Source organism: Phoca vitulina, unplaced genomic scaffold (assembly GCF_004348235.1).
Source record: "Phoca vitulina isolate PV1807 unplaced genomic scaffold, GSC_HSeal_1.0 scaffold51, whole genome shotgun sequence".
Taxonomy (NCBI): Eukaryota; Metazoa; Chordata; class Mammalia; order Carnivora; family Phocidae; genus Phoca; species Phoca vitulina.
This window is the reverse complement of record NW_022589754.1, coordinates 1,097,870-1,121,471: the sequence shown is the minus strand read 5'-3', so window position 1 is coordinate 1,121,471 and position 23,602 is coordinate 1,097,870. Positions and strand designations below refer to the sequence as shown.

The window sequence follows — 23,602 nt, the reverse complement described above, 5'->3', positions numbered from 1 at the left end:
AAGAGGGTTGGAATCCAAATTATTTGATATTTAAAAATTACTCTGTGAATATATCCTAGGTAAACACAGCAATTCTCACATTATGAAAAAAAAAATGCTATCTAGAAGAACTAATTCTTTGAAAGCCAGGGATATCAAGTGTAATATGCATCCCAGTAAACATATTCCCCAGTTTGTATGTGAAAGAAAGGAAAAGGAGAAAGAGGGAAGAAGAAGGGGAAAGGGGAAAGTGGCCATGTCATAGAAAAATGCACACTCTCATCTCCCAAGCTCTTTATGTCTCCCTTCCCCAACATGCTTTTGGGATTTGTTATTTAAACATTTGATTCTGCAAAAGAAGGCTCAAGCAACTGCTTTAGTGTAATCACATTCTCTTTTGATATTTACAATGGGTACGTGAAAACTGAAGCAAATGTTCAAAATAATCAACCCCACCACAGAGCTTGCAAGCAGATATGTTCACACATGCACACATACACAACTAACTGCCTTTGTAGCTGAAGAGACATGAGAAAATGATTTTAAAATAAACAAAGAAAGAAGAGAGGAGGACAGATAACAGAAAAACAGTGCACTCCCCACCCATGCACCTAGAGTAGTATCAAATGTGTTACCCTAATTTAATCCGTTGCTTTCCACAGCTGAAGCAAATAATTGATTTTATTTTGTGAGAGATGGGAGGATTCTTTCCTGCAATCATGGAGAAATAAAATAAAGAGCAACACAAAGCATTGCTGTATTATTATCTCTGGCACACTGTTTCTATTTGTGAAACTTTGTCCTTATAACCCCATAGAACCTCCTGTTGCCCCTAAAGAAGGGCTATAGATGGTTTTGTGTGTGTTGAGGAAGGCTTTTTACTGTGGGAAAACGTTTTCTTAATTTTCTCCTCAAAATGAAATAGAGAATAATATACTAGTTTGTAAAATACAAGGTTATGTATCTTAGTAGAAAATATAACTATAATTTTCAAAAGAGCTCACTGCTAGGCACAAAAGTTCACAGCATAGGCAATAAAGGCATGGAGACACTTATGAACTTTTGATTTTTCATTTTCTTCTTCCTAGCCCATATCTCAATAGCAAATCTAAATAAACTAAGGACTCCAATCCCTGATCTAACAGCTGATAGCTTTTATGTGAAGTCTGAAAGAACTTTGTCCCTTTTTCCTTTGGTTCAAAGGATGCAAATTCTTATCCTTTGTAGTACAAAGGTGGTGCTATAGAAGTAGAAAGATTTTATAACCTAAGAATTTCCATGCTGCTTGGAAGTGTTGCATCACTAAATCAGAATATATGGGCACATAGTTGTCTGGAATTAAAAATGACTTTTTAAATTAGTGATTCGAAGGGGTACATGCACCCCAATGTTTATAGCAGCAATGTCCACAATAGCCAAACTATGAAAGAACCCAGAAGTCCATTGACAGATGAATGGATAAAGAAGATGTGGTACATATATGCAATGGAATATTACTCAGCCATCAAAAAGAGTGAAATCTTGCCATTTGCAATGATGTGGGTGGAGCTAGAGTGTACTATGCTAAGTGAAATCAGTCAGAGAAAGACAAATACCATATGACTTCACTCATATGTGGAATTTAAGAAACAAAGCAGATGAGCATAGGGGAAAGGAAGGAAAAATAAAAAAGATAAAAACAGAGAGGGAGGCAAACCATATAAGACCTGTAACTCTAAGAAACAAACTAAGAGTTGCTGGAGGGGAAGGGGCTGGTAGAAGGGGTAATTGGGTGATGGGCACTAAGGAGGGCACTTGATGTAATGAGCACTGGGTGTTATGCAACTGATGAATCACTAAAAAAATTAAAAATAAAAAAATAAAATCTTTAATAATATTTAAAAAATGACTTTTTTTTTATACTAATGATTAGAAATTAACTTTATAACCAGAAGAAACTCCCAATGATCTGATTTTAGGGATCTGGTAACTGACTCACGCTTCTCATTTAAGCTATCAACTTCTAAGGAATATAGGTTGAGACAAGAGTTTGTGTGATATAGCTTACCTGTTCAGGATTTTGTACTATGTATCTCCTAATAGTAGTCTGTGGATATGCAGTGACTTTCACTGTTGGAGAATGGACTTCCTGTAAAGAAAGATAAAAGATGCACATAATTATAGTTGCTTAGTGACCTTGAAGCCATTAATAATAATAGGGAGCAATTTTCAGAGTGAAATTTTAAAAGTCATTTGCATAAATAATGACATATGAATTTGTGGTTTTAGTTAATTTTAGTATTAGAAACATATATGAAAGCATGTGTTTATGTGTTCAGCACTGTGCTAGGTATTTCTATTAAATACTCATTTCATGGTAATTCATCACACATTCCAAGCTATAGTTGACGAGAGTTTCAACATATTCATTGCATTGTAATGCCCCCACAATATTAGAAGAAAATATAGCTTAATATTTATTATCTCATATTTTAAAAAATATAAGGCGACACAGAAAAATTTGTGTTTGCGTGTGTGTGTGTGTGTGTGTACTTAAACATTTACTACTTCAGTGTGATGGTGGGAGAGGGCCATAAATAACATTAAAATGGAGACAAAACACTAGAATAAAGTCATTTGTAAACTTTTGATGGAAAAAGAGTCAATATCATTAATATAGAGTTTTTATACCTCAATAAGAAAAAAATTCATGCTAATAGAGAAATGAGCAAATGGCATGAACATTTATAAAAGAAGAAAAACAAATGGTTAATAAACAGCAAGAAGTATTCAACCAAACTAAGAATCAAATAAACATAACAAAAGTACTATATTTTAGCTGGAAAAAAATTTTAAATAATAATACTGATGAAGGTACACTAATAGGACCACTTTCCTATGGAGAGGGGAAAGATTAAATAATCATCCATAGGCTGAAATATGTAGCTACTAAAATAATGATTCTGAGTAATACAAATTTACATGAAAAAAGCTCATAATATTATATAAGGTTAAGTGAGAAATGAAGATATAAAACTGCATATATGGTATGATCTCAATTCTTTATTTGAATGGAAGAAAACATAAAATGCTAATAATACTATCTGTGGGTGAGGGAAGGAATCATGAGTGATTTTTATTCTTCTTCTCTACATTTTTTATGGTTCCAAAATTCTCTACAATAAATATATTTGTATTACCAGAAATAAAACATGGTAAACCCAATTTTAAAGGCTTCATTATGAAAAATAACAGCTAATGCAATTTGTTGCCTGGATTTGAATGTAGTGAATAGCTCTGTGATTTAAGTGGACTTACTTTTCTGGGGTAATCCTATCTTGAGGGTCCTGTAGGGCTCTATTTCTATCTCTGTTGTAGCCTTTATCCCACTGTCCTATGTTTTGCTGTGTATGTGACCCATGCTAGTCTGTGAGCTCTTTGAGAATAGTAATTGGGTCTAATACATCTTTATACAATATTTGATACATAGTCAGCACTCAGCAAATGTTTACTAAATAAATGCATGACCCTAGGGGAGTCTGGGTGGCTCAGTGGCTTAAGTGACCGACTTGATTTCGGCTCAGGTCATGATCTCAGGGTCCTGGGATCAAGCCCCACATAGAGCCCCGTGCTCAGCAGGGAGTCTGATTCTCTCTCTCCCCCACTCCCTGTCCCCTACCCACTCCTACTCTCTGTCTCTCTAAAATAATAAAATATTTATAAAATATTTATAATATGGTATTTAATTATTATTACAGGTATCTTTTGGACATATAATGCCTAGACTCCAGGGTAATCTTAAACGTGGGATTATTAAATTGTAAAGGCTAAGGGAACTAGATTCTTGCATGTATTTCAAATCATGTACCTTTGAGAAGGGCTAGTTCTGACCCTATAAGCTATTCTTTCTGAATGTAAACTTACAGTACTATCCCTCACAAAGTCAGGTCCTTGTTCAATCCAAGATCTAAGTACTTTATTTGTGCTAAAATCAAGACCCTAAAATATATATAATTACTAGGAGATCCTTGACTAAAAATAAACTGCACTCAAACTAAAAGCAATCAGATTGAATAGACAATGAAACTGAAAAATCTCCGTTCATAGCATTTGTTTCAGCACTTGTTTCACATTCCTTTAATGGGCTGAGCTGATTACCATATGTGAGAATCCCCTTTCTAGTTTTGTGTTCCTGACATTTTGTAAATGTGTAAAGCCTTAGGAGGGCTTAAAGATTACTTAAACATATAAGCAAGGTTTACATAAAAATAAAAGAATCTAATCTAATCCATAACTTCTTTTACCTGTTCAATATTTGGGGTTATATATACACTGCTTGGGGGACAAGTAGATATTTTCAGACTTGGAGAATGGCGTTCCTGTTGAGAAAAAAAGGTGGGGGGAGGTGTTCAGAAATGGTTACTAAGCAGTGTTATTTGAATGTCTTACCTTCTTTAGGTATTATTTCCTTTAATTTTATAATAACCCAGTTTGTCAGAAGAACTTTATTTAGTGTTTTCTTAGATGATCTCCAAAGAGCACATTACTGAATTCCCTTGTCAGCTTTGCTAGTAAACTAATGATAAACTAATTTCTAGAATACTTTCATACCAACACATTCTTCTTGTACTTCTAGGTTACATCCTTCTTTTCTTTTTGAGATCTCTGCTAATATACATCCCAATGTTATTATATGTCTGCAATTTAACAAGATGCAAAATTTATCAACACAAAAACATCAAATACAAGAATTTTCTAACCATGGGTATTAAGGAGGGCACATGGAACACTACATCAAAAACTAATGATGTGGGGCGCCTGGGTGGCTCAGTCGTTAAGCGTCTGCCTTCGGCTCAGGTCATGATCCCAGGGTCCTGGGATCGAGCCCCGCATCGGGCTCCCTGCTCAGCAGGAAGCCTGCTTCTCCCTCTCCCACTCCCCCTGCTTGTGATCCTGCTCTCACTGTGTCTCTCTCTGTCAAATAAATAAATAAAATCTTTAAAAAAAAAAAAAACTAATGATGTACTGTATGGTGACTAACATAACATAATAAAAACAAACAAACAAACAAACAAAAACAAAAACAAAGAAAACTCAACTGAGTCTACTGCCCTGAAAATGCAAATCAAAAGTACAATGAGATATTACTTCACACTTGTCAGAATGACCAAAATCAAAAACACAAGAAACAACATGTTGTTGAGGATGTGGAGAAAGGGTAACCTCTTACACTGTTGGTGGAAATGCAAACTGGTATGGCTACTCTGGAAAACAGTATGGAGGTTCCTCAAAAAGTTAAAAATAGAAATACCCAATGATCCAGCAATCAATTGCACTACTGGATATTTATCCAAAAAATACAAAAATACTAATTCAAAGAGATACATGCACCCTTATTTTTATAGCAGCATTATTTACAATCACCAAGCCCTGGAAGCAACCCAGGTGCCCACTGATTGATGAATGAATAAAGAAGATGTGGTATATATACACAATGGAGTATTATTCAACCATAAAAAGAATGAAATCTTGTCATTTCCAACAACATGAATGGAGCTAAAGAGTATAATGCTAAGTGAAATAAATCAGTCAGAGAAAGGCAAGTATCATATGATTTCATTCATATGTGAAGTGTAAGAAACAAAACAAATGAGCAAAGGGGGGGAGAGAGAGACAAACCAAGAAAGAGCTTCTTCACGATAGAGAACAAACTAATGGTTACCAGAAGGAAGGTAGGTGGGGGAATGGGTTAAATAGGTGATGGGCATTAAGGAGTGCGCTTGTGATGAGCACTGGGAGATGTATGGAATTGTTGAATCACTATATTGTACTAATATATGAAACTAATGAAACTAATATAATGAAACTAATATAACCCTGTATGTTAACAAACTGGAATTAAAATAAAAACTTAAAAAAAGACTATTGCTTTGAGATTACTTCAGTCTGACTTTTAATTATGGTTTGCCTGATCTGCTTCTAGTTAAATTTCAGAGAGTAGGCTCTGATGTTAAAAGAAAATGGTCTATAAAAGTGAGAGTATGATTTTTAATAATGATTAGGTAAGTCACTTTATAGATTATGCTGACATTCTTTACATTTTTTCCCAAATCAGCAAAACTGTGTAGCTTCATTGGTGTGCAAATAGTTGATAGTATTACTCAATCTCTTCATACATTACTGTAATTTACAACCAATTGACAGAACTCCACGATATATTCCCACAACAATAAAAATATTTTTTTTTTTTAGAACAAGGAGGCTATTGAAAAACAGAGTCACAGACTTACAAGGGAAACACTGGCAGACTCATATGGAAGTATAGCTATAATAGAGGTGTATTGTGCTGTTCTTAAATTGCCAAATACTTTGCATGTTGTGGTTTTTCTTTTGCTTTTCTTTTGGTTCAGCTTGTAACATTTTCATCCTCCCTTTCCCTGGTACATCAGCAGTAATACTGCAAGCTTAATATATCAAGGCAGCCTTTGAATATGTTCTCAGATATCCTGCTACAGCTGAGGAGAATTCCTCAGACAAATGCAGTGAATTAAAGATTGTAGGCCAAACAGGTATATGGTCTTCAGCTCAGGATGATGGTTATAAATACAACCAAGCGCAGGTGGGTTTGGCCCACAGAGCCGAGAGGAGCAGGTTCAGAGAGGCAAGAAAATAAAAGGTGTTTTTTAGTTATGCAATAGTACATGAATACATGTGAACATAAAAATGTATACAGATCAAGTCAAAGATCTTCCCTTAATCATTCTCCTTTTATCCAAATCCCTTACCCAGAAATAACCATTATTGTCTGGTGTATCTTCACATAAATACGTATGTACAAATAATAATATTTACTGCTTTTATTATTCTGCAGTGTAAGTCATTTTTTGTATTATAAGTGAGATATGTCTTAATTCATTATTTTAAATTACTACATAGTGTTCCATGATGTTTAATAACTTATCTATTTCCCTAATGAGCAATGTTTAAATTGTTTTCAGTATTCACTATGCTGCAATGAGCATCCTTGTGCATGTATTTCTATAAAATTTCACAAAGAAGTGGGACTGATAGTGCACAGATTATGTGCATTATTCATTTTAACAGATACTGCCAATTGATTTCCCAAATGGCTATGCCAATTACACATCCTCCAGCAGTGTGTAAAAGTACTTATGTCTGGAGGATGTTTTTCTGCAAACTTTTAGCCTTTTTAGGCTGCGACTAGTAATACTAGGATCATGTTGAGAAGACAATTTGTGCACACTACCTGCCACCTGGAAGGTGTTCTATAAATGGTAGTTCTTTCCTCCTCCTTTTAACCAATTCAAATCTGATGACATCAGCTAATTAAATAGAACGAAACTTAATAGCCAAGTAGACTAGCTTTTAAGATAAGAGAGTAAACTAAGAAGTTTTATAAACTTGTAAAAATTAACCCAAGTAGGAATAAACACACACACATACACACACATCACATCTTTGGGACATTTATCTATAGTAGTATAAACAGGGTTACTTTATTCAGATGCCAAGATAGTAGATATTTTATTTTATTCATTTATTTTTAAAGATTTTATTTATTTGACAGAGAGAGCACAAGCAGAGGGAGAGAGAGGGAGAAGCAGGCTCCCTGCTGAGCAAGGAGCCCGATGTGGGGCTCGATCCCAGGACCCTGGAATCATGACCCGGGCCGAAGGCAGACGCTTAACCGACTGAGCCACCCAGACATCCTGATAGTAGATATTTTAAAGGCAAATTGGTGTATTTGTACAAAGACTTGTCTGGTCCTAAAATGAAAAAAATATTCAATCTTCTTATATTTAGAAAGCTAGTACATTAATTCCATAAATTATAATGTACATAATTGTTTTGAGGCTTCATTATTAGAATTGGTCCAGGCAAATGTAGCTTTTCCCATTAAACTCTCTTTTCTGCTGCATCTATAGGTTGCCTCACTATATTTTCTGTTTTTCGAGTTGTTGAACATAATTCTACTATTAGATTTGACTAGTTCTTATAATAGGAGGCTAGATATTTGCTTTTTATATTATTTACTATCAAAAGTAAATTTTGAGTGCCTGAAAACAAGAGATCCTCCCAAAAGTGACTGTGTGAAAGAATAATCCTGATTAAATAACTTAAACTTCTAAAACTCCAATAGAGGTTATTTTGGTAGACTACATTATATATTTATACAGTGTATTCACAGGACTCCAAACTCAATAAAACATTGAATTTTTCTTTAATACTCATATTCAATTTTGTAGGAAGGCCTTACTTTTTTTGATTAAATATTTAGCATACTATTGAGTTGTTTATTTCTGTGGCTCACATTTGCTAAATACATAACTATTGTCTTGTTGGCAACTTTCTTTAGGTAGAATTATCATAAAAAAATAATTTTGTTTATAATTAGGTGAGCTCAGGCTTAGTATAAAATCCAGGTTGCTTTTCCCACACTCCCTAAAGTAATGGTTTTCAACTTTGTAAAGTTGTATCAGCCCTCTTCCTCCTTTTCTTTCTCTTCCTCCTCCTTTTATAAAGTACATATGACATTACCAATTTTAATATCAGAGTGGATTAAAATCAGTCTGCTTTTTGGGATAATTTCACTACGTCACCTGAGATAATTGTCCATAGCTTGGTATACCCTAAATCAGAGCTGGGAAGCTCTAGTTGCCCTAGAGAGAATTCATAAAACTACATCTTATTTCTGTTTGTTAAAAAGCTATGTTTCTCCGAATTAACAAATCATATGGAATGCAAATGGGTCCAATTTCTCAGTTACTTACCTTAGTGAGAGAGATTTCACGTAGCTCAGTGAAGGGCAGAAAGAAGGGAAAGCAGAAGCTGGAGAGGTGCTATTCTCCTTTAGGTAGAAGGAAAACCTTAAAAATTTAGGACATACTCTGAATTCCAGGATTATTTCAGGGCAAGACCTTGAAAATTAGAACAGAAACTGCTTTTGTTCTCTAATGTATTTTTTATACTTTCCACTCTGATAATAGAATATCAGAATGGGGAAATTTATCAAATGATTTGCCGTAAGGATTATCATCAAATGATTTGCTGAAGCCAAAAAATACAAACTTGTTTAAACTGAAAATACTTTAGTATTGAACTAGGGTTAATCAAGGGTGATAGCTGATATAGTGAAACTATCAAGAGCTGGTTTCTAAACCCAGGATATTCATTAACTAGCTGCTATAACTTGGACAGGTTATTTTGAACTATTTGAGTCTCAGTTTCTTTATTTGTACAACAGAAAAATAATATACAATGCATATTTTATGTGCACACTGTAAAATTTGTACAATGGATGTAATAATGTTTTTCTCCTTAATTTTTGAAATTTCAGTGGGCAAATAATATATGTTAAAGAATTTTGAAAAATAAAAAATACCATCTGTTAATATGAGGCATTACTTTTATTGGATTGGTTACATGTATAACTAAGTAATTTGTTCAATGTTATATAATGGTATTGGAAGAGATATAAAGCATAGATAGAATATACTCTGTACCCTCATCAAGCTTATAATTATTAAGGGGGTAAAAATTATTAGTGTAAATAACAATAGAGTATTATAAGAGCTATGAGGAACTTACTATGAATGTTTTGAGGGCTAAGAGATAACTTCAGCCTGAGACAATTTAAGATTTCATCCCAAGGTTATACCTGAGGAAAGTCTTGAAAAATTGGTGTAATTCCAGTTCATCGAGATTGGTGAGGATGGGGGGATGGGACATTTCAGAGGTAAGAGCAACATGAGCAAAGGCATATTTATGGAACGTTAGGGCCTATATTTAGAGAACAACAGTTTACATTTTGGCTGAAACAGAACATTAGAAGGGGAGTTCCAGAAAGTAAGGTCCCTAGAAGCCAGATAATGGAGGGCTCTGAAAGTCAGACTAAGAAATTTATAGACACTGAATGTCACTGAAGGTTTCTTCAGCAGAAGAGTGATATGAGGTATTTGTAAGGAATTTAAGCAACTTATTTTAAAGATTTTATTTATTAGAGAGAGAGAGTGAGTGACAGGGAGCACGAGAGGGAGGAGGGTCAGAGGGAGAAGCAGACTTCTGCTGAGTGGGGAGCCCTATGTGGGGCTTGATCCTGGGACTCCAGGATCATGACCTAAACCAAAGGCAGACACTTAACCGACTGAGCCACCCAGGTGCCCCTAAGCAACTTTTCTAGATAACATATTCTCAGATATAATTATGTTTGTGAATATTTTAAAATAATGTGGATGAGTACTGGGCAGTAGTAGCAGTTTTTATGAGGGAATTTGGGGCACATAACTGATATACTAAAACAATTATAAGATAACAGAACAAGATTCAATAAATAAAATCACTTCACCTAGACAGAATTTAAGTAGCAGGGGAGGTAAAGGAAATATCTTTATAAACAGACTAATTAGCAGCTTCAAACTAATTTGCTTAAAAGAAGCAACACAACAAGATCCCAGGGAAATAATATGATGACAGATCAGAATCACTAACCCTTTAACATAATTTGCCATAATAAGTAATGATAAATATTTGTTCACAGGGGAAAAAAGTGTAAATCAAATATAAACAAGTCAAGTCCAGATTCTTAATGTGACCCAAGAATTAAAATAGAAAACTAATTGCCCTATTAAATAGCTTTCTAATATTTACTTTATGCGTTTTTCACTTTTTTAAAGAGGCAATTTGTGCCCTACTTTCCATTTTCATTTCGAAGAGAAGGCATAGAAGAGTGAAACTCACAAATAATCATAACCGTATATCTTTATTAAAGCCATTGCTTACAGCCACATTCAGGCATTTTTGCAAGCCATAATCACAAAGGGTGAGGGGAGAGGGAATGGAAGAAAGAGGGAAGGAAAGGGAGAGGGGAAAGGGGGAAAGGAAGATGAGAGAAAGAGTGGGAGAGAGAATTTCCAGTTCCATCCCATTGTCAAAAACATTTATTTTGATTTGTCTTTGATTTTTGATTTCTAAAAAATCTTTTTTTCCAGTTGATTTTTTTTATTATGTTATGTTAATCACCATACATTACATCATTAGTTTTTGATGTAGTGTTCCATGATTCATTGTTTGCGTGTATCACCCAGTGCTAAAAAATCTTAACCCTCAATAAGTGTATAGTCTCTGGGGGAAGGGAAGAAGGACCACATCAGTAATATACTACTCAGTATTATAAGTACATTATAGTTAAATAATAAAAAGTGATACTACCTAGGAGAACACATCTGGGATGGAGGTGGGGGTGGAGTACTACACTGAGGACAGGGTAAGAAGATTCAGGATTGGAGAAGATGTCTTTAAGAAGATAACTTTCCAGATGTATTTTAAGGGATAGGTAGAATTCCAGAGAAGATGTGAGAGAAGGGTGGCTGTTGCCAGAGTGGGGAATGAAATGAACAAAGGCAGGGGTGGGAAGGAGGCAAAATGCTCAGTTTCTTCAAGAATCAGCAGTACAGTGTGTCCAGGACACAAGGTGGAAGGAAGTGGGTAGTGGGAACTAACACGGTAAAAGTAGCATAGGACTGTTCTAAGGAGACACTTTAACATCATCAAGGTGAGGAGTTTGAACCTAACTTTGGAACTCAATTATTAAAGTTTTTGAAAATATTTTGAACTACAAAGTAAATGACATTTTATAGCTGAGATTATAAATCCCACAATAAGGTAAAAGATGATTTTATTTATTCATAATATTTTTCTATCAAAGTTCTCCTAAAGCATTTATGAATTTTTAAATAACTAAAATTTTATCAACTTACTACCCAGTGCTGGAGCCTTATATATTTTGATACAAAACAATCAATACAATTTATAAGAAAAATGTTAAAAAAAAGAGTTCTGAACAGCAGCAAAAAATGTCTGCCTTCTTGGTAAATAACAAACTTTCAACACCTTGAAATGTTCATTACACTATTATTTATGCCCTGACTTGTGTCAAAAGATTATAAGTGGTTCATAATGGAAGCATATACATGATCAAGAAGTGAAAATAGGAATCAGATATCGGATGTTACTGTGTAACATAAATAAGAGTCAAATGTGTAGACCAGGAATATATAGCATAGCATGGAGGTTACAAGCATAGACCTGGAACTAGACTGCTAGATTTAAATCCTAGTTCTACCACATACTAGCTATATGAACTTTAGTAAGTCATATAACATCTCTGTGCTTCAGTTACCACATCTGTAAAAATGAGAATGATATTTGAACTTTACTTACTGAAGTTTAAAATTAATTCAGTAGGTTAAGGGAGATAGGTAGTTGCAGAGAGGTTATGAAAAACAGATCATGTGCCCAAAAGAAAGAAAGATGCATTTTGATTGAGGGAGGTCATTTTTCGTCTTTTTCCTCTTCTTAACCATTTGCTCTGCCAAAAAGTGAGGCTCTGGGAAAATCATATAAACAGAAGGATATATACATACATAAAAATCTTTTATTTAGACTTATGAATTTAATTCTTTTTTAAAAGTTTATGAATTTAATTCTCTTTCTCCTAAAATAGTTACTCTAAACTTAAAACTTTGAGAGTTTGTAGCTTCATTTTCTTATTTCATGTTTATCTACCCATTATAGCTGATCATATAAATTGGCAGCACTTTGATCACACATTTGTACCACCATAAATTTCCTTGAATGTGATGATCTTAGAGGTAATTCTATCTTCAAATGAGAAGCCTGAATGTGTAGATTTGCAGTGTCCAGTAGAACACTCTACAATGGTGGAAATGTTCTACATTTGTGTTGTCCAATGCAGTAACCACCAGCTACATATGGCTGTTGAACAGTTAAAATGTGACTCATGCAATGAGGAACAGAATATTTAATTTTATTTGATTTTGATTAATTTAGATATAAATGAAAATAGCCACATGCTACTCTATTAGAAGTGTAGCTCTAGAGGAAAAATTAGGTAAGAGGCAGACAGCAAACAAGCTTTAATGCCCAGTGTCACTGCATTTTAAAAAGGAAAAAAAGCACAAACTAAAAAAACTCCATCTCAAATATTAAGGTTCAAGTTCAAAGACTCTAAGAGCATGGGAACTTCCAAATTACTCTTTCTAAAGGATACTTATGCCAGTAAACATTATAAATACATTCCTGCTGTTCTAGTCTTTTGATCATATACCATGAGTTTTAGAAAATTGCTTTAATGGTTTTCCTCATTAGTCTTTCTTAGCTAGTACAACCCTAATAAGCCTTTCAAACATACATCTTTACCTAATCTTTCCAGTGTTAAAAAAACTCTTACTTTATAGCCTGTTCATTAGTTATCTATTATCCTATTTTGTCTGTGCAACTAGGGGCTTTTGTTGGCTATATTTTGATAAATCAATTATAAAAATGGAAAGAATTATTGAGTGTCCAGACAGTGGGCTCGACACCTTCACATGTTATCTCATTTAATACTCACTAAAACCCTGAAGGAAGGTATTACTGTCCCCACTTTACAAATGAGGACACTGAGGTCCTGAGAGGTCAAAATTTATTCTAGGCTCTATGACGCTAATACTATGTGTCAGACACTATGCTGTGTGTTTTCCATAATGTGTTATCGAATTTGACTCTAACAACAATCCTATGAGCTAGGTACTTTTGTCCCATTTTACTAATTAAGTAACTGATACCTATAGCTAGCATGACCCTGAACCAGGAATTAAACCCAAGACGTTTAAAACGTAAAGCTACACTCTTAGCCACTACACTAGATTGTTTCATAGTTTGGTTCTGCTAAAGTCTACCTCATCACTGCTCATTTATTATTTGCAGCTCTCCATGAGCCATTCCCCATAGATTCATTTGTATGGGCATTTTCTCCACACAATGTTTTCTGTGACTCATCTTTATACTCTGCAAAATATGAACCTCTGTAGCCAACACCTATTAGCTTTTATTTACTATTGATAACTCTTATCAAAGAGTACAAGTCTTTGGTGCAATAAATATAGGAGCGATGGCAAGATTGCTGGGAATGAGAATTAAGCAATAGAGATTACATACACAGTATAGGACTTTGTTCTCTAAATATTTGGAAACTTGTTGAAATTACCATGGAACTTTCTAATTTGAACTTTAAAACTTTAAAAAACTAATAAATAATATAATGTTCCAAGAAGGAGTCTTAAAATGACTATGAGAATCACTGAAAGTAATAATAGCGACTTAGTAACAGTTTAGGACTAACAGCTTCAAAAGAGGCAATATCTTTAAATACCAACTGACATTTATGCTGACAGAATTTGCCAAGGCCAACTGCCATTTGAATACATTCCCTGAATAGTTTAAAAGATGCTTTTGTTAAAACCTTTCAAAGCCAATAACATGGTTAAACACCTGCCTTAGGTTATTGTTCAATATTGTTCTGAACTTTGTACAGGACGAAACAAATAAATTATAATGATCTTTATTTTTAGATGAAACAAACACTTCCTTGATTTAGGATAAAATCTGTGATTCTGTTCTCATGTTAAGAAAGCAATAGAATGTACTAGAATGTATTAGAAATATAACTTCTTCCCCTCATTCCTTTCCTCCAAAGGAAATCCCTCATTTAAGAGACTCATTCTTTCTCTTTTCCTGAAGGAAACTAGGAGAAAAAATAAAGTACACAGTCTCTTTGCAGTATATGCTTTTTGTCCTTAAAAACTAGAAGTATATATGCTCTGTTGGAAATAAAAAAAAAAAAAAAAAAGATGATATTACCATACCTGCTGGTGTAGAAAAAAAAAGTTAGCTCAAATATACTTGTTTACAAAGGTTTTCACTTTTAAATGGGGTTTAACAAACAAAAAACAGAATCAGACCTATAAATACAGAGAACAAACTGATGGTAGCCAGAGGGAAGGTGTGTGAGGGTATAGAAAAACGGGTGAAGGAGAGTGGGAGATACAGGCTTCCAGTTATGGAATGAATAAGTCACTGGAATAAAAGGCACAGCACAGGAACTATAGTCAATGATATTGTCATAACGTTGGATGAGGGCAGATTGTAGCTGCACTTGTGGTGAGCATAGCATAATGCATAGAGAAGTTGAATTACTATGTAGTACACCTGAAACTAATGTAACATTGTGTGCCAACTGTTGTCAAATAAAAAAAAAATTAAATAAAAATAAATGGGATTTAAGAGCATGGCAAATATCCCAGTTGTTTTACCATGAGTTGTCAAGAAAAGAAATTTGGATCACAGCAGTTAAAGGACCAGTTCACCTCCTTTCCCCTTGCCCTGCCTCCCTTCCCCACCTTGTCACATAGACACACAAGGACAGCTTGTGAGTGTCATGGCCTGAAAACAGGCCCAGCAATTTATCAAACCTCCCTTAAAAAAGAGACAATTGGCATGGGCATTTTTACCCAATTAGTTGCACTCACAATTTCTATAGCTTTATTTAACTTCAAGCATAAAAGCGCTGACCAAAGCTGAAAACATGAGCCTCTTTACCCTATGACCTCATTCCTTTTTCTACAACCTACTTCCCTGAACAATCATTCACTTTAGTGACCACACCCTTGAACAACAATTTATCAAAGCAAAACACCCCTGCCCCCAGAACAAGAAATTTTTCTGATATTGTATAGAAATCCTGGCACAGCAAGGGAGCTATCCACAATCTTTGTAACCAATGAAAAGGGAAAAAGGGAAAAAAATCATGTAAACAAAGATAAACCCAAGCTGAGCCTCTGCTATCAATAACACACATAAAAGCACATTCTCAGGGCGCCTGGGTGGCTCAGATGGTTGAGCGTCTGCCTTCGGCTCAGGTCATGATCTCGGGGTCCTTGGATCGAGCCCCGAATCGGGCTCCCTGCTTGGCGGGGAGCCTGCTTCTCCCTCTCCCTCTACTGTTCCCCCTGCTTGTGCTCTCTCACTCTCTCTGTCAAATAAATTAAACAAACAAACAAACAAAAAAACACATTCTCCCCAGATGCTTCTAGAGTTAAATTTGGTTGCAAGTTTTAACTTCAAAAGAATGGTAACCCATATGACACATTAAGAGGTCCCTTCTTTCACCAAAACTTGTTTTATTCAATAGAATATTGATGGCCAAAGCACAAAATAATATTTAAAAATGAAATATAGACATATGGAACACTTACAGACCAGGTCCTGTACATCTATCCTCAACGTGGACTCTCCCTGGGATAAGCAAATCGTATTTATCCAAATAATCACAGTGCTTCCTATATAATAGGCAGTTAATAAATATTCATTTCAATGAATGTTATTAAAAAACATTTTATTTTGATTCAATTCTCTCTCATACAACAGAGTTCCTTTGCATACATGGAAAATATCTTGAACTTCATGAAAAGCTAAATTAGTGGATGGGAAATATATATGTTGAGTAATTTTACATCAATGGTGTTCATTAAGGCAGTATTTCATTTTGAGTTAATGATGGTAGGTTAATATTTAAGCTTTTTAAAAGGTTGAGCGGTAAGTTGTTTTATTTTGTTTTGTGTAGTTTCTAGAACTTCATTTATTTACAAGACTGCATTCAGTTTTAAAATGCATCTGTGCCCTTGATTACCCTGTGTTTGATTTTACCTGTCTGTATGGATAAACCTGGTAATTTTAATTCTAGAATTAATTTAGATAATTTCACCACAAGTATTTTCTATATTCAATTTTCTCTGCTCTATCAATCAGATAAAATAATAACTGAGAGAATAATAAAATATATCTATTAATTATAGACAAGAAACAAAGCAACATTATATCTGGAGAAATTTAAAATATGTTTATATTTATAAATACCATTTTAGTGCACAAGAAGGCATTAGAGGAAAAACATGTACTAAAAAGCCAGAAATAGAAAATACTAAAGTGCTGCAAAAAGCATTTAGTTAAATCTAAAATGTCTACTACATAAGCTAAAATTAAGATCAGGAAACAAAGAAGAGTGACATCAATTTCAGTTTCTCGAAGGGAACATATTTTACTACTGACAATTATGTATTTTTTGTATTTTATTTTATTTTTATTTATTTTATTTTACTTTATTATTTTATGTATTTTATGAGTAGGCTCCATGCCCATCATGGGCCTTGAACTCACAACCTTGAGATCAAGAGTCACATGCTCTACCGACTGAGCCAGCCAGGCGCCCCAATTACATATATTTTTAAATCTTATGAATTATCTGAATGTCATCCAAACACTAAAATGCTAAAAGACAAAGTAAAAGTTTAACTGCATTTATGATAACCAACAATTGATTATAATACACATTTTCCTGCCTGTGAGGATCACAAACTCTAGCATCAGAATAGTTGCTACATACCAACTCAAAATGTCTCTAAAACATGGCATATAGAGACTTTTTTAAAACATGAAACAAACAAAAAAGGTACATATTGAGTAATATGTACTGTTTTCTTGTGTTTGGCATGGTATATAATAAAGCTGCTGTCTCATCTTACCCATTACATTAACATGAAGGTAATTTCAGATCAAATCTAGGTTCTACTTTATACAATGCCATCCTGCCAAGAAACAAGGAGAAGGAAAAATAGAAGAGCTTCTTCGTCACATTATTTGTGACAAATACCTAAAAACTGTCTTGCCAAATTATCTTTTAGTGGATTTGTAAATGCCCTTTGATATCTAACTCAGTTTGAAATTTTATAGTCAAATTTTCTTTCTTCTTGTTTCACTAAGGGAATGAAACTTCTTAGTTTTGTCCTTTACTACATATCTAAAATTTCACCTACCTCATCTTCACACAGCCCTTACTTTTCTTTCTTTTCAATTATAAATAACTTTAGCCTTCAGGACACTCCATTGCAATCTCTTATCCCAGTTTTTGTGACCATACTTTCTGTCCCTAGGGTTCTTTATAATCTCCTCTATGGGGAACTGTGTTTCAGGATGGAGAGAGTCTTACAAGGATCACTTTAGTAATTATCAGGTAGAAAGAAGAAAAGTCTTGTAAAAAAGCTTGACCAGCTTGGTTCTGGGATTATTAAAAAGGAAAGTTGAACTAAGGAGTATCAATAAAGTGATCCTAAAACTTGTTCTGTAATCAATATTTATAATTTGTTAAATTTCTGCTGTTAAATTTTTATCTATCTTTACTAGCAAGTTGACAAGAAAAGAGATTAATGTTTTTAAATGACTATGACAGATAGGGTGATTTTAGCATTTCTATAGTAATGGTAACTTGTTTTTGCCTTGTTTTGGGGCTATTAAGGAACATAGATGACACCCACTTTGTTGTTCATTAACATCCTAATACTAAATATTGAAATGTACATTCACAATATTATTATCAATTATGCAAAGTAGTATTTTTTAACTTCATATTTTTCTTTCCTTTGACTTCAATACAGGTGGAGTTTTTCTCAACTAGGAAATTACTGAAGTAAATCCTGGATATTTTCTTAATATTTTTTCCCTCAAGCTAAGCATGAAATATCAGTAAAATTGTGGCCTTTGTAATTGTGTTATCTATGTCTTTAAAAATTCTTTTAGGGGCGCCTGGGTGGCTGAGTTGGTTAAGCAACTGCCTTTGGCTTGGGTCATGATCCCAGGGTCCTGGGATGGAATGCCACATCGGGTTCCCTGCTCTGCTGGGGAGCCTGCTTCTCCCTTTGCCTCTGCCTGCCGCTTCCCCTGCTTGTGCTCTCTCTCTGTGTGTCAAATTAATAAAAAATCTTTAAAAAAATCAAAATAAAAAAATAAAAATTCTTTCAAAAATAGTTTTATTATATACTTTAGAATGTTGCTTCATATCCTATTTTAAATTGTGGTTTTGGGAAAAATAACCCATATTATTCCAGATCGGTAAAATAATGAACATCAGATAATATCATCCCAATGGTTGCTTTTTGAACTCTTTACAGTATAAATTTTATCTTGAAAACATAATTTTAGTTTGGACAGATGTTTCCAGAAAGCTCAAAGTCATGCAAATTTACATTATGTCTATAAATGTAAAGGGATTCAAAGAATGAAAACAGGCAGAGCTTTTAATTTTATAGTCTTGCAATGTTCCTTTACATTCATTGGCAAGATTATTAGAACAGATAATGATACTAAAATAACCCCTTTAAAAACAATTTTATTTCATTTTAAAGGGTGTCTTAGAGTTCTGCTTTTTTAAGCTTTTATATAACAATTGCTTACATCTTGCCTTCCTCAATCCTATATCCACTCTTTCAATCCTCTTTCTACCAATATTCATAAATTATTCACTTTGGCTGTATTAAGAACCAGTGTGTCATTTTTGGAAGATGAAACACATATGACAATTTGAACAGATATTTGTGCATGTGACTTATCTAGGGGCAGCATACTATTTACTGAACACAACTGCTCATCACTCTATGTAACTCATTGTCTCTGAACTACCATATTTGATATAAAAAATCTGTTTACTTCTGAAATAAAGTGATTCAGTGGGACCCTATTCTATAAAAATTATTGTATTCAAGTTGAGGAGTGCTTTACGGTAAGGGCAAAGGAATACCCCAGATCAGATATTTCAATCAAATCCAACAAAAAATGAGTCATCCTATGCTCTAGTTAGATTATAAAACTCACTGGAGCTGTTAAACAACCACAGGCACTAGTAAATGAAAGAACAGCAAGAGATGGAATTTGGGTAACCGTACATTGCTTATATAGCTGCAATCCACCAAAAGATAACATCCTGTAGAACAGAGGCAGAGAAGCAGAAAGAAAAGAAATGAGGTTGAAAATATCCCCTCTCTACAAATCACACATAGTTATCTTTATGGTACCTGAGAATGGTTGCTCCAAACCAAATTTTGGTAGGAGGAGGCAGTTTTGAGAGGAGAGAGCACTTCCTGTGAGGTGATGGGGTCCAAGGCCTGAACCACCTTGTTCATGGGCCCACTGTAGGTTCTCACTCTCTCGTACACTACATTTTTTTCTGGTGGGTGCTGGGTTTGGCTTGACTGATGGTAGCAGTGGTAATGCTGGGGCTGGCACTGTAGCACCTCTGGGGGCTGTGGAGTTCCACAGCTGCTGCTGCTCATCTCACTCCAATAGCTTGAGCTCATGATGTTCTCAGTGGTCAGCAAGGTACTTCCCAGACGCTCTCCCTATGGAACAAACAGAGAGAGAGAACGCTCATGAATAAGGGTAAGAAGGAAGGCAAGCAGGCACACGTAGAAGTCATTTATCAACCCCCTCTGCCTGTAGTGGTGCCCTGGAGAGGTTAGGGCTACCTGAGCAGCAGCAGGAACTGGTCTGGCAGCTGCAGAGGAGGAAGCAAAGTTATTTGAGCGCAAATGAAAAGTAGAGCCACCCTGTGAGATTGCTCCAGGAAATGGTACTGACACGCCCCTCAGGGGTGGATTCACCTGGCAGGTTTACCTGCCAGGAAAGGCCCTGCTTTGCCACAGAGATACAAAGCTGCATTCAAGTAGGTAAGGGAGTCTGGAAAGAACAGAAATGAGGAATTTTACGGCTGAAGCCAGAGCTTCCAAGTCCACAGTCTTGGAAATTCATTTAACTGTAAATAGACAAAGACATGCTCATGCCTAAACTTACTAGAGAAAAAGTCACAAACGTCACATGAAAATGACTTTCTCATGGTTCTTAAGCTTACCAAAGAGAATTACAGGCATGGGTATTATCATTCCGGAGTCCCAGACCAAAATACAAGGTATTAGCCTAGGGACACACCAATTTTCACAGATAAATTTGCATTCTTTGCAAAACCCAGCTGGTAATTTCATTTAAGGAAGATTGCTATGGGGTCCACTTCTAGCAACTCTAATTTATGGACCTGTGTATCTTGCTCCAGGCCTCATATGACTTTCTAACATATATTGAAGTAGATTTGTCTAAATGATTGAATTGTTGTCTATAAATGGGAGATTGGTCAAAAAAGATCTTACCATTCCACAAATGCTTTGCGGTTCAGCATTTATATTTATTGTTTTGCATTTTTTAATTTTTTTTTAAAGATTTTATTTATTTATTTGACAGACAGCGATAGACGGGACACAAGCAGGGGGAGTGGGAGAGGGAGAAACAGGCTTCTGGCTGAGCAGGGAGCCCGATGTGGGGCTCAATCCCAGGACCCTGGGACCATGACCTGAGCCAAAGGCAGACGCTTATGGACTGAGCCACCCAGGCACCCCTTGTTTTGCAGGGTACTTTATGTGTGCCCTAAGAAATAATGAGTTTGATTTTTTTTTTTTTTTTAGTATCTTGTTGTAAGGGAGCTGCAAGTCCTGAAAGGTGCCTTACTTTATGAAATGAGATTTAAACATGTTCAGCACTTATATTTATTACTACTTGAAATTACAGTCATAATGCCTACTTACCCATCAAATTTTGCCCTGCAGGATACTTCAGCATCACTGACCTATAGAATACTCATCAAGTATGTCTTCAGAAAAGGGGTGTCTTCCTAATGTGTATATACACCATTGAATCTAGCACACCATCACCATTCTGGAGAGGAGGAGGGTATCATTGAGCTGGCTAGCCAGGCTGTTATCTGCTAAGTGAACAAAAAATAGTGATTTACTGGTAACTTACTATGACCAGGTACTGTGTGAGGAGCTTTACATGGATTAGCTGTCATCCTCACAACTTGTGAGGGTGGATAGGAAAGGAACGGAGGCACAGACATAGAGAGCCACAGACATTTCCCAAAGTTAAACAACTAGTAAATGGTGGGTCTAGGATTTTAATATAGGGCAACTCATTTTTGAGGCTAAGTTCTTATTTACTGTATTATTTTGCTATATAAATTTTAAAATTGTGTTCTGCATCTGGCCATGTAATAAATCTTCTAGGTGGGAAATCAAAATACAGTTTTGAACTGCTGGCTTGTTAAGTGACCTTTAAAAGGAATCTTTGGATATTTTTTATGGGGGAGAAGTGAGCAAAATGCTGAAAATCAACCTTGATAATTCTTTTAAATTATTAAAAATAAATTACTGTATATTTACATTGTGTGCTGTATGCTTCAAATCTAATTCTTGTTCATTTTAATGCTATTCCTCAAGAATCAATGAAAATTTAGTTAGAAACATGTTACCTGCCAAATAGCCTGCCAAACAACCTGTTAATATCCTTAGCAGTATCATTTTGGGTAAGCTTTATGTGTGAACAGGGAATGGGTAAGTGAGGTCATCTAGTCAGCTCTGATTGTTGAAATCTGGATTTAAAATACACACAAGCACACAAATACATGCACATAGTACTGTTAATATCTGCAGCCAAGAGATGGCCTACTAAATAGAAATGGAGATGAATAATAAAAATTCCTTCATCCATAAATTGGTGACTATACCTGCCTTCCACATTTCTTGGATATATGGCATTTTGAGGCAACCACCTTTATGCACTTGGGCAAAAATTAATGTGTGAAATCCTTGAGCCTCGTCCATTATTTTTCCCCAACCCTGGGTATGAGAGAGCAAGAGAGAGAGAGAGCTTAAAGCTCAGGGATAGTATATAAGAAATGAAATTAGGCACTATCTGGCAGACAAACCACATCTAACTATGAAATAGATGTCGACCACCCTGGTTCATCTTGGAAAGGTTTATCAATATTCTTACCAAAGTTTCTGCTCCTTTTCTGAAAATTCATTTGTGCTTTCAATGATCTGAATCTCCAATTGTTTTATTTCTCCTTAATGCAAATGATATTCTCACCTACTTTTATTAATAAATGCATATAAATATATTTGACTGTTTAATAATGGTATTTGCCTGTTTTCTACTTGAAAACCCAAGGGATTGACACTGCATTCTGCAAGCTTCATGATTATGCTACCCTTCTAACGTTGGTGGATAGAATAGTTAGAGTTGATTCCTTATTCTCAGCTCCAGACTTATTCACAGAATCCTAAATTATATTTCTGGCAGTTATTTTGTTTTACTCCGTAATATAGATATTTTATGTTTAGTACTGAAAAAAACTCATTTATATGATAGATTTGATTTCCCTTTAGAACTGATATACCCTTAGAAACTAATTCAGTTCTAACAGATTTTTTTAAAAAAAATTTTGTTCCTGATTATAAAAATAATTCATTCTTTAAGAATTCAGATAATTTGGGCACCTGGGTGGCTTAGTAGGTTAAGTGTCTTGCTCTTGACTTTGGCTCAGGCATGGTCTCAGGATGGTGAGACTGAGCGCCATGTTGGGCTCTGCACTCAGCACAGTGTCTGCTTCTCTCCCTCTCCTTCTCTCTCTGCCCCTTCCCTCGCTCATTTTCTCTCTCTTTCCCAAATAAATAAATAAATCTTTATTTTAAAATATTCAAATAACTAAAGAGATGTATAAAGTAGAAAATGAAACTTCCCATATTGATGGTAGGAGTAAGGGGTGGGCTAAGAATCAGGAATGTTTGCTGTATACATTATTGGTAATTAAAAAAAACTGATTATATTTGACTGAGATGTTTTGAAGATCATCTGAAAAAGTCTTGATTTTACCTACCTCATAAAACTGTTTTTAGAATCAAATGAGAAAGTGTCTGCTAATTATAATGCACTATCCATGTATAAGCTTTTAAATATATTACTCACAGATGATGTGTGTGATATTTGTAAAATAGTAGGGTTTGAAAAGCAAATATGAATGGGCCTAGTTTTTGAAAAGCTTAGTTACCTAAAACCATTGAGGTAAAAT

The 23,602-nt window shown here is 34.8% G+C and overlaps 1 protein-coding gene across 1 annotated transcript in view; it reads right to left on the bottom strand.

Moving 5' to 3' along the window:
- The window catches only part of POF1B (POF1B actin binding protein), a 98,816-nt gene extending 78,813 nt beyond the window's left edge, over positions 1-20,003 (bottom strand). Inside the window, exons 1-3 of the mRNA XM_032387910.1 lie at positions 19,722-20,003; positions 4,263-4,337; positions 2,027-2,107 (exon numbers count right to left, since the gene is read on the bottom strand). Coding sequence (XP_032243801.1) covers positions 2,027-2,107; positions 4,263-4,337; positions 19,722-20,003 — 438 coding nt within the window. The remainder of the gene's footprint in view (positions 1-2,026; positions 2,108-4,262; positions 4,338-19,721) is intronic.
- Between the last annotated feature and the right edge of the window lie 3,599 nt (positions 20,004-23,602).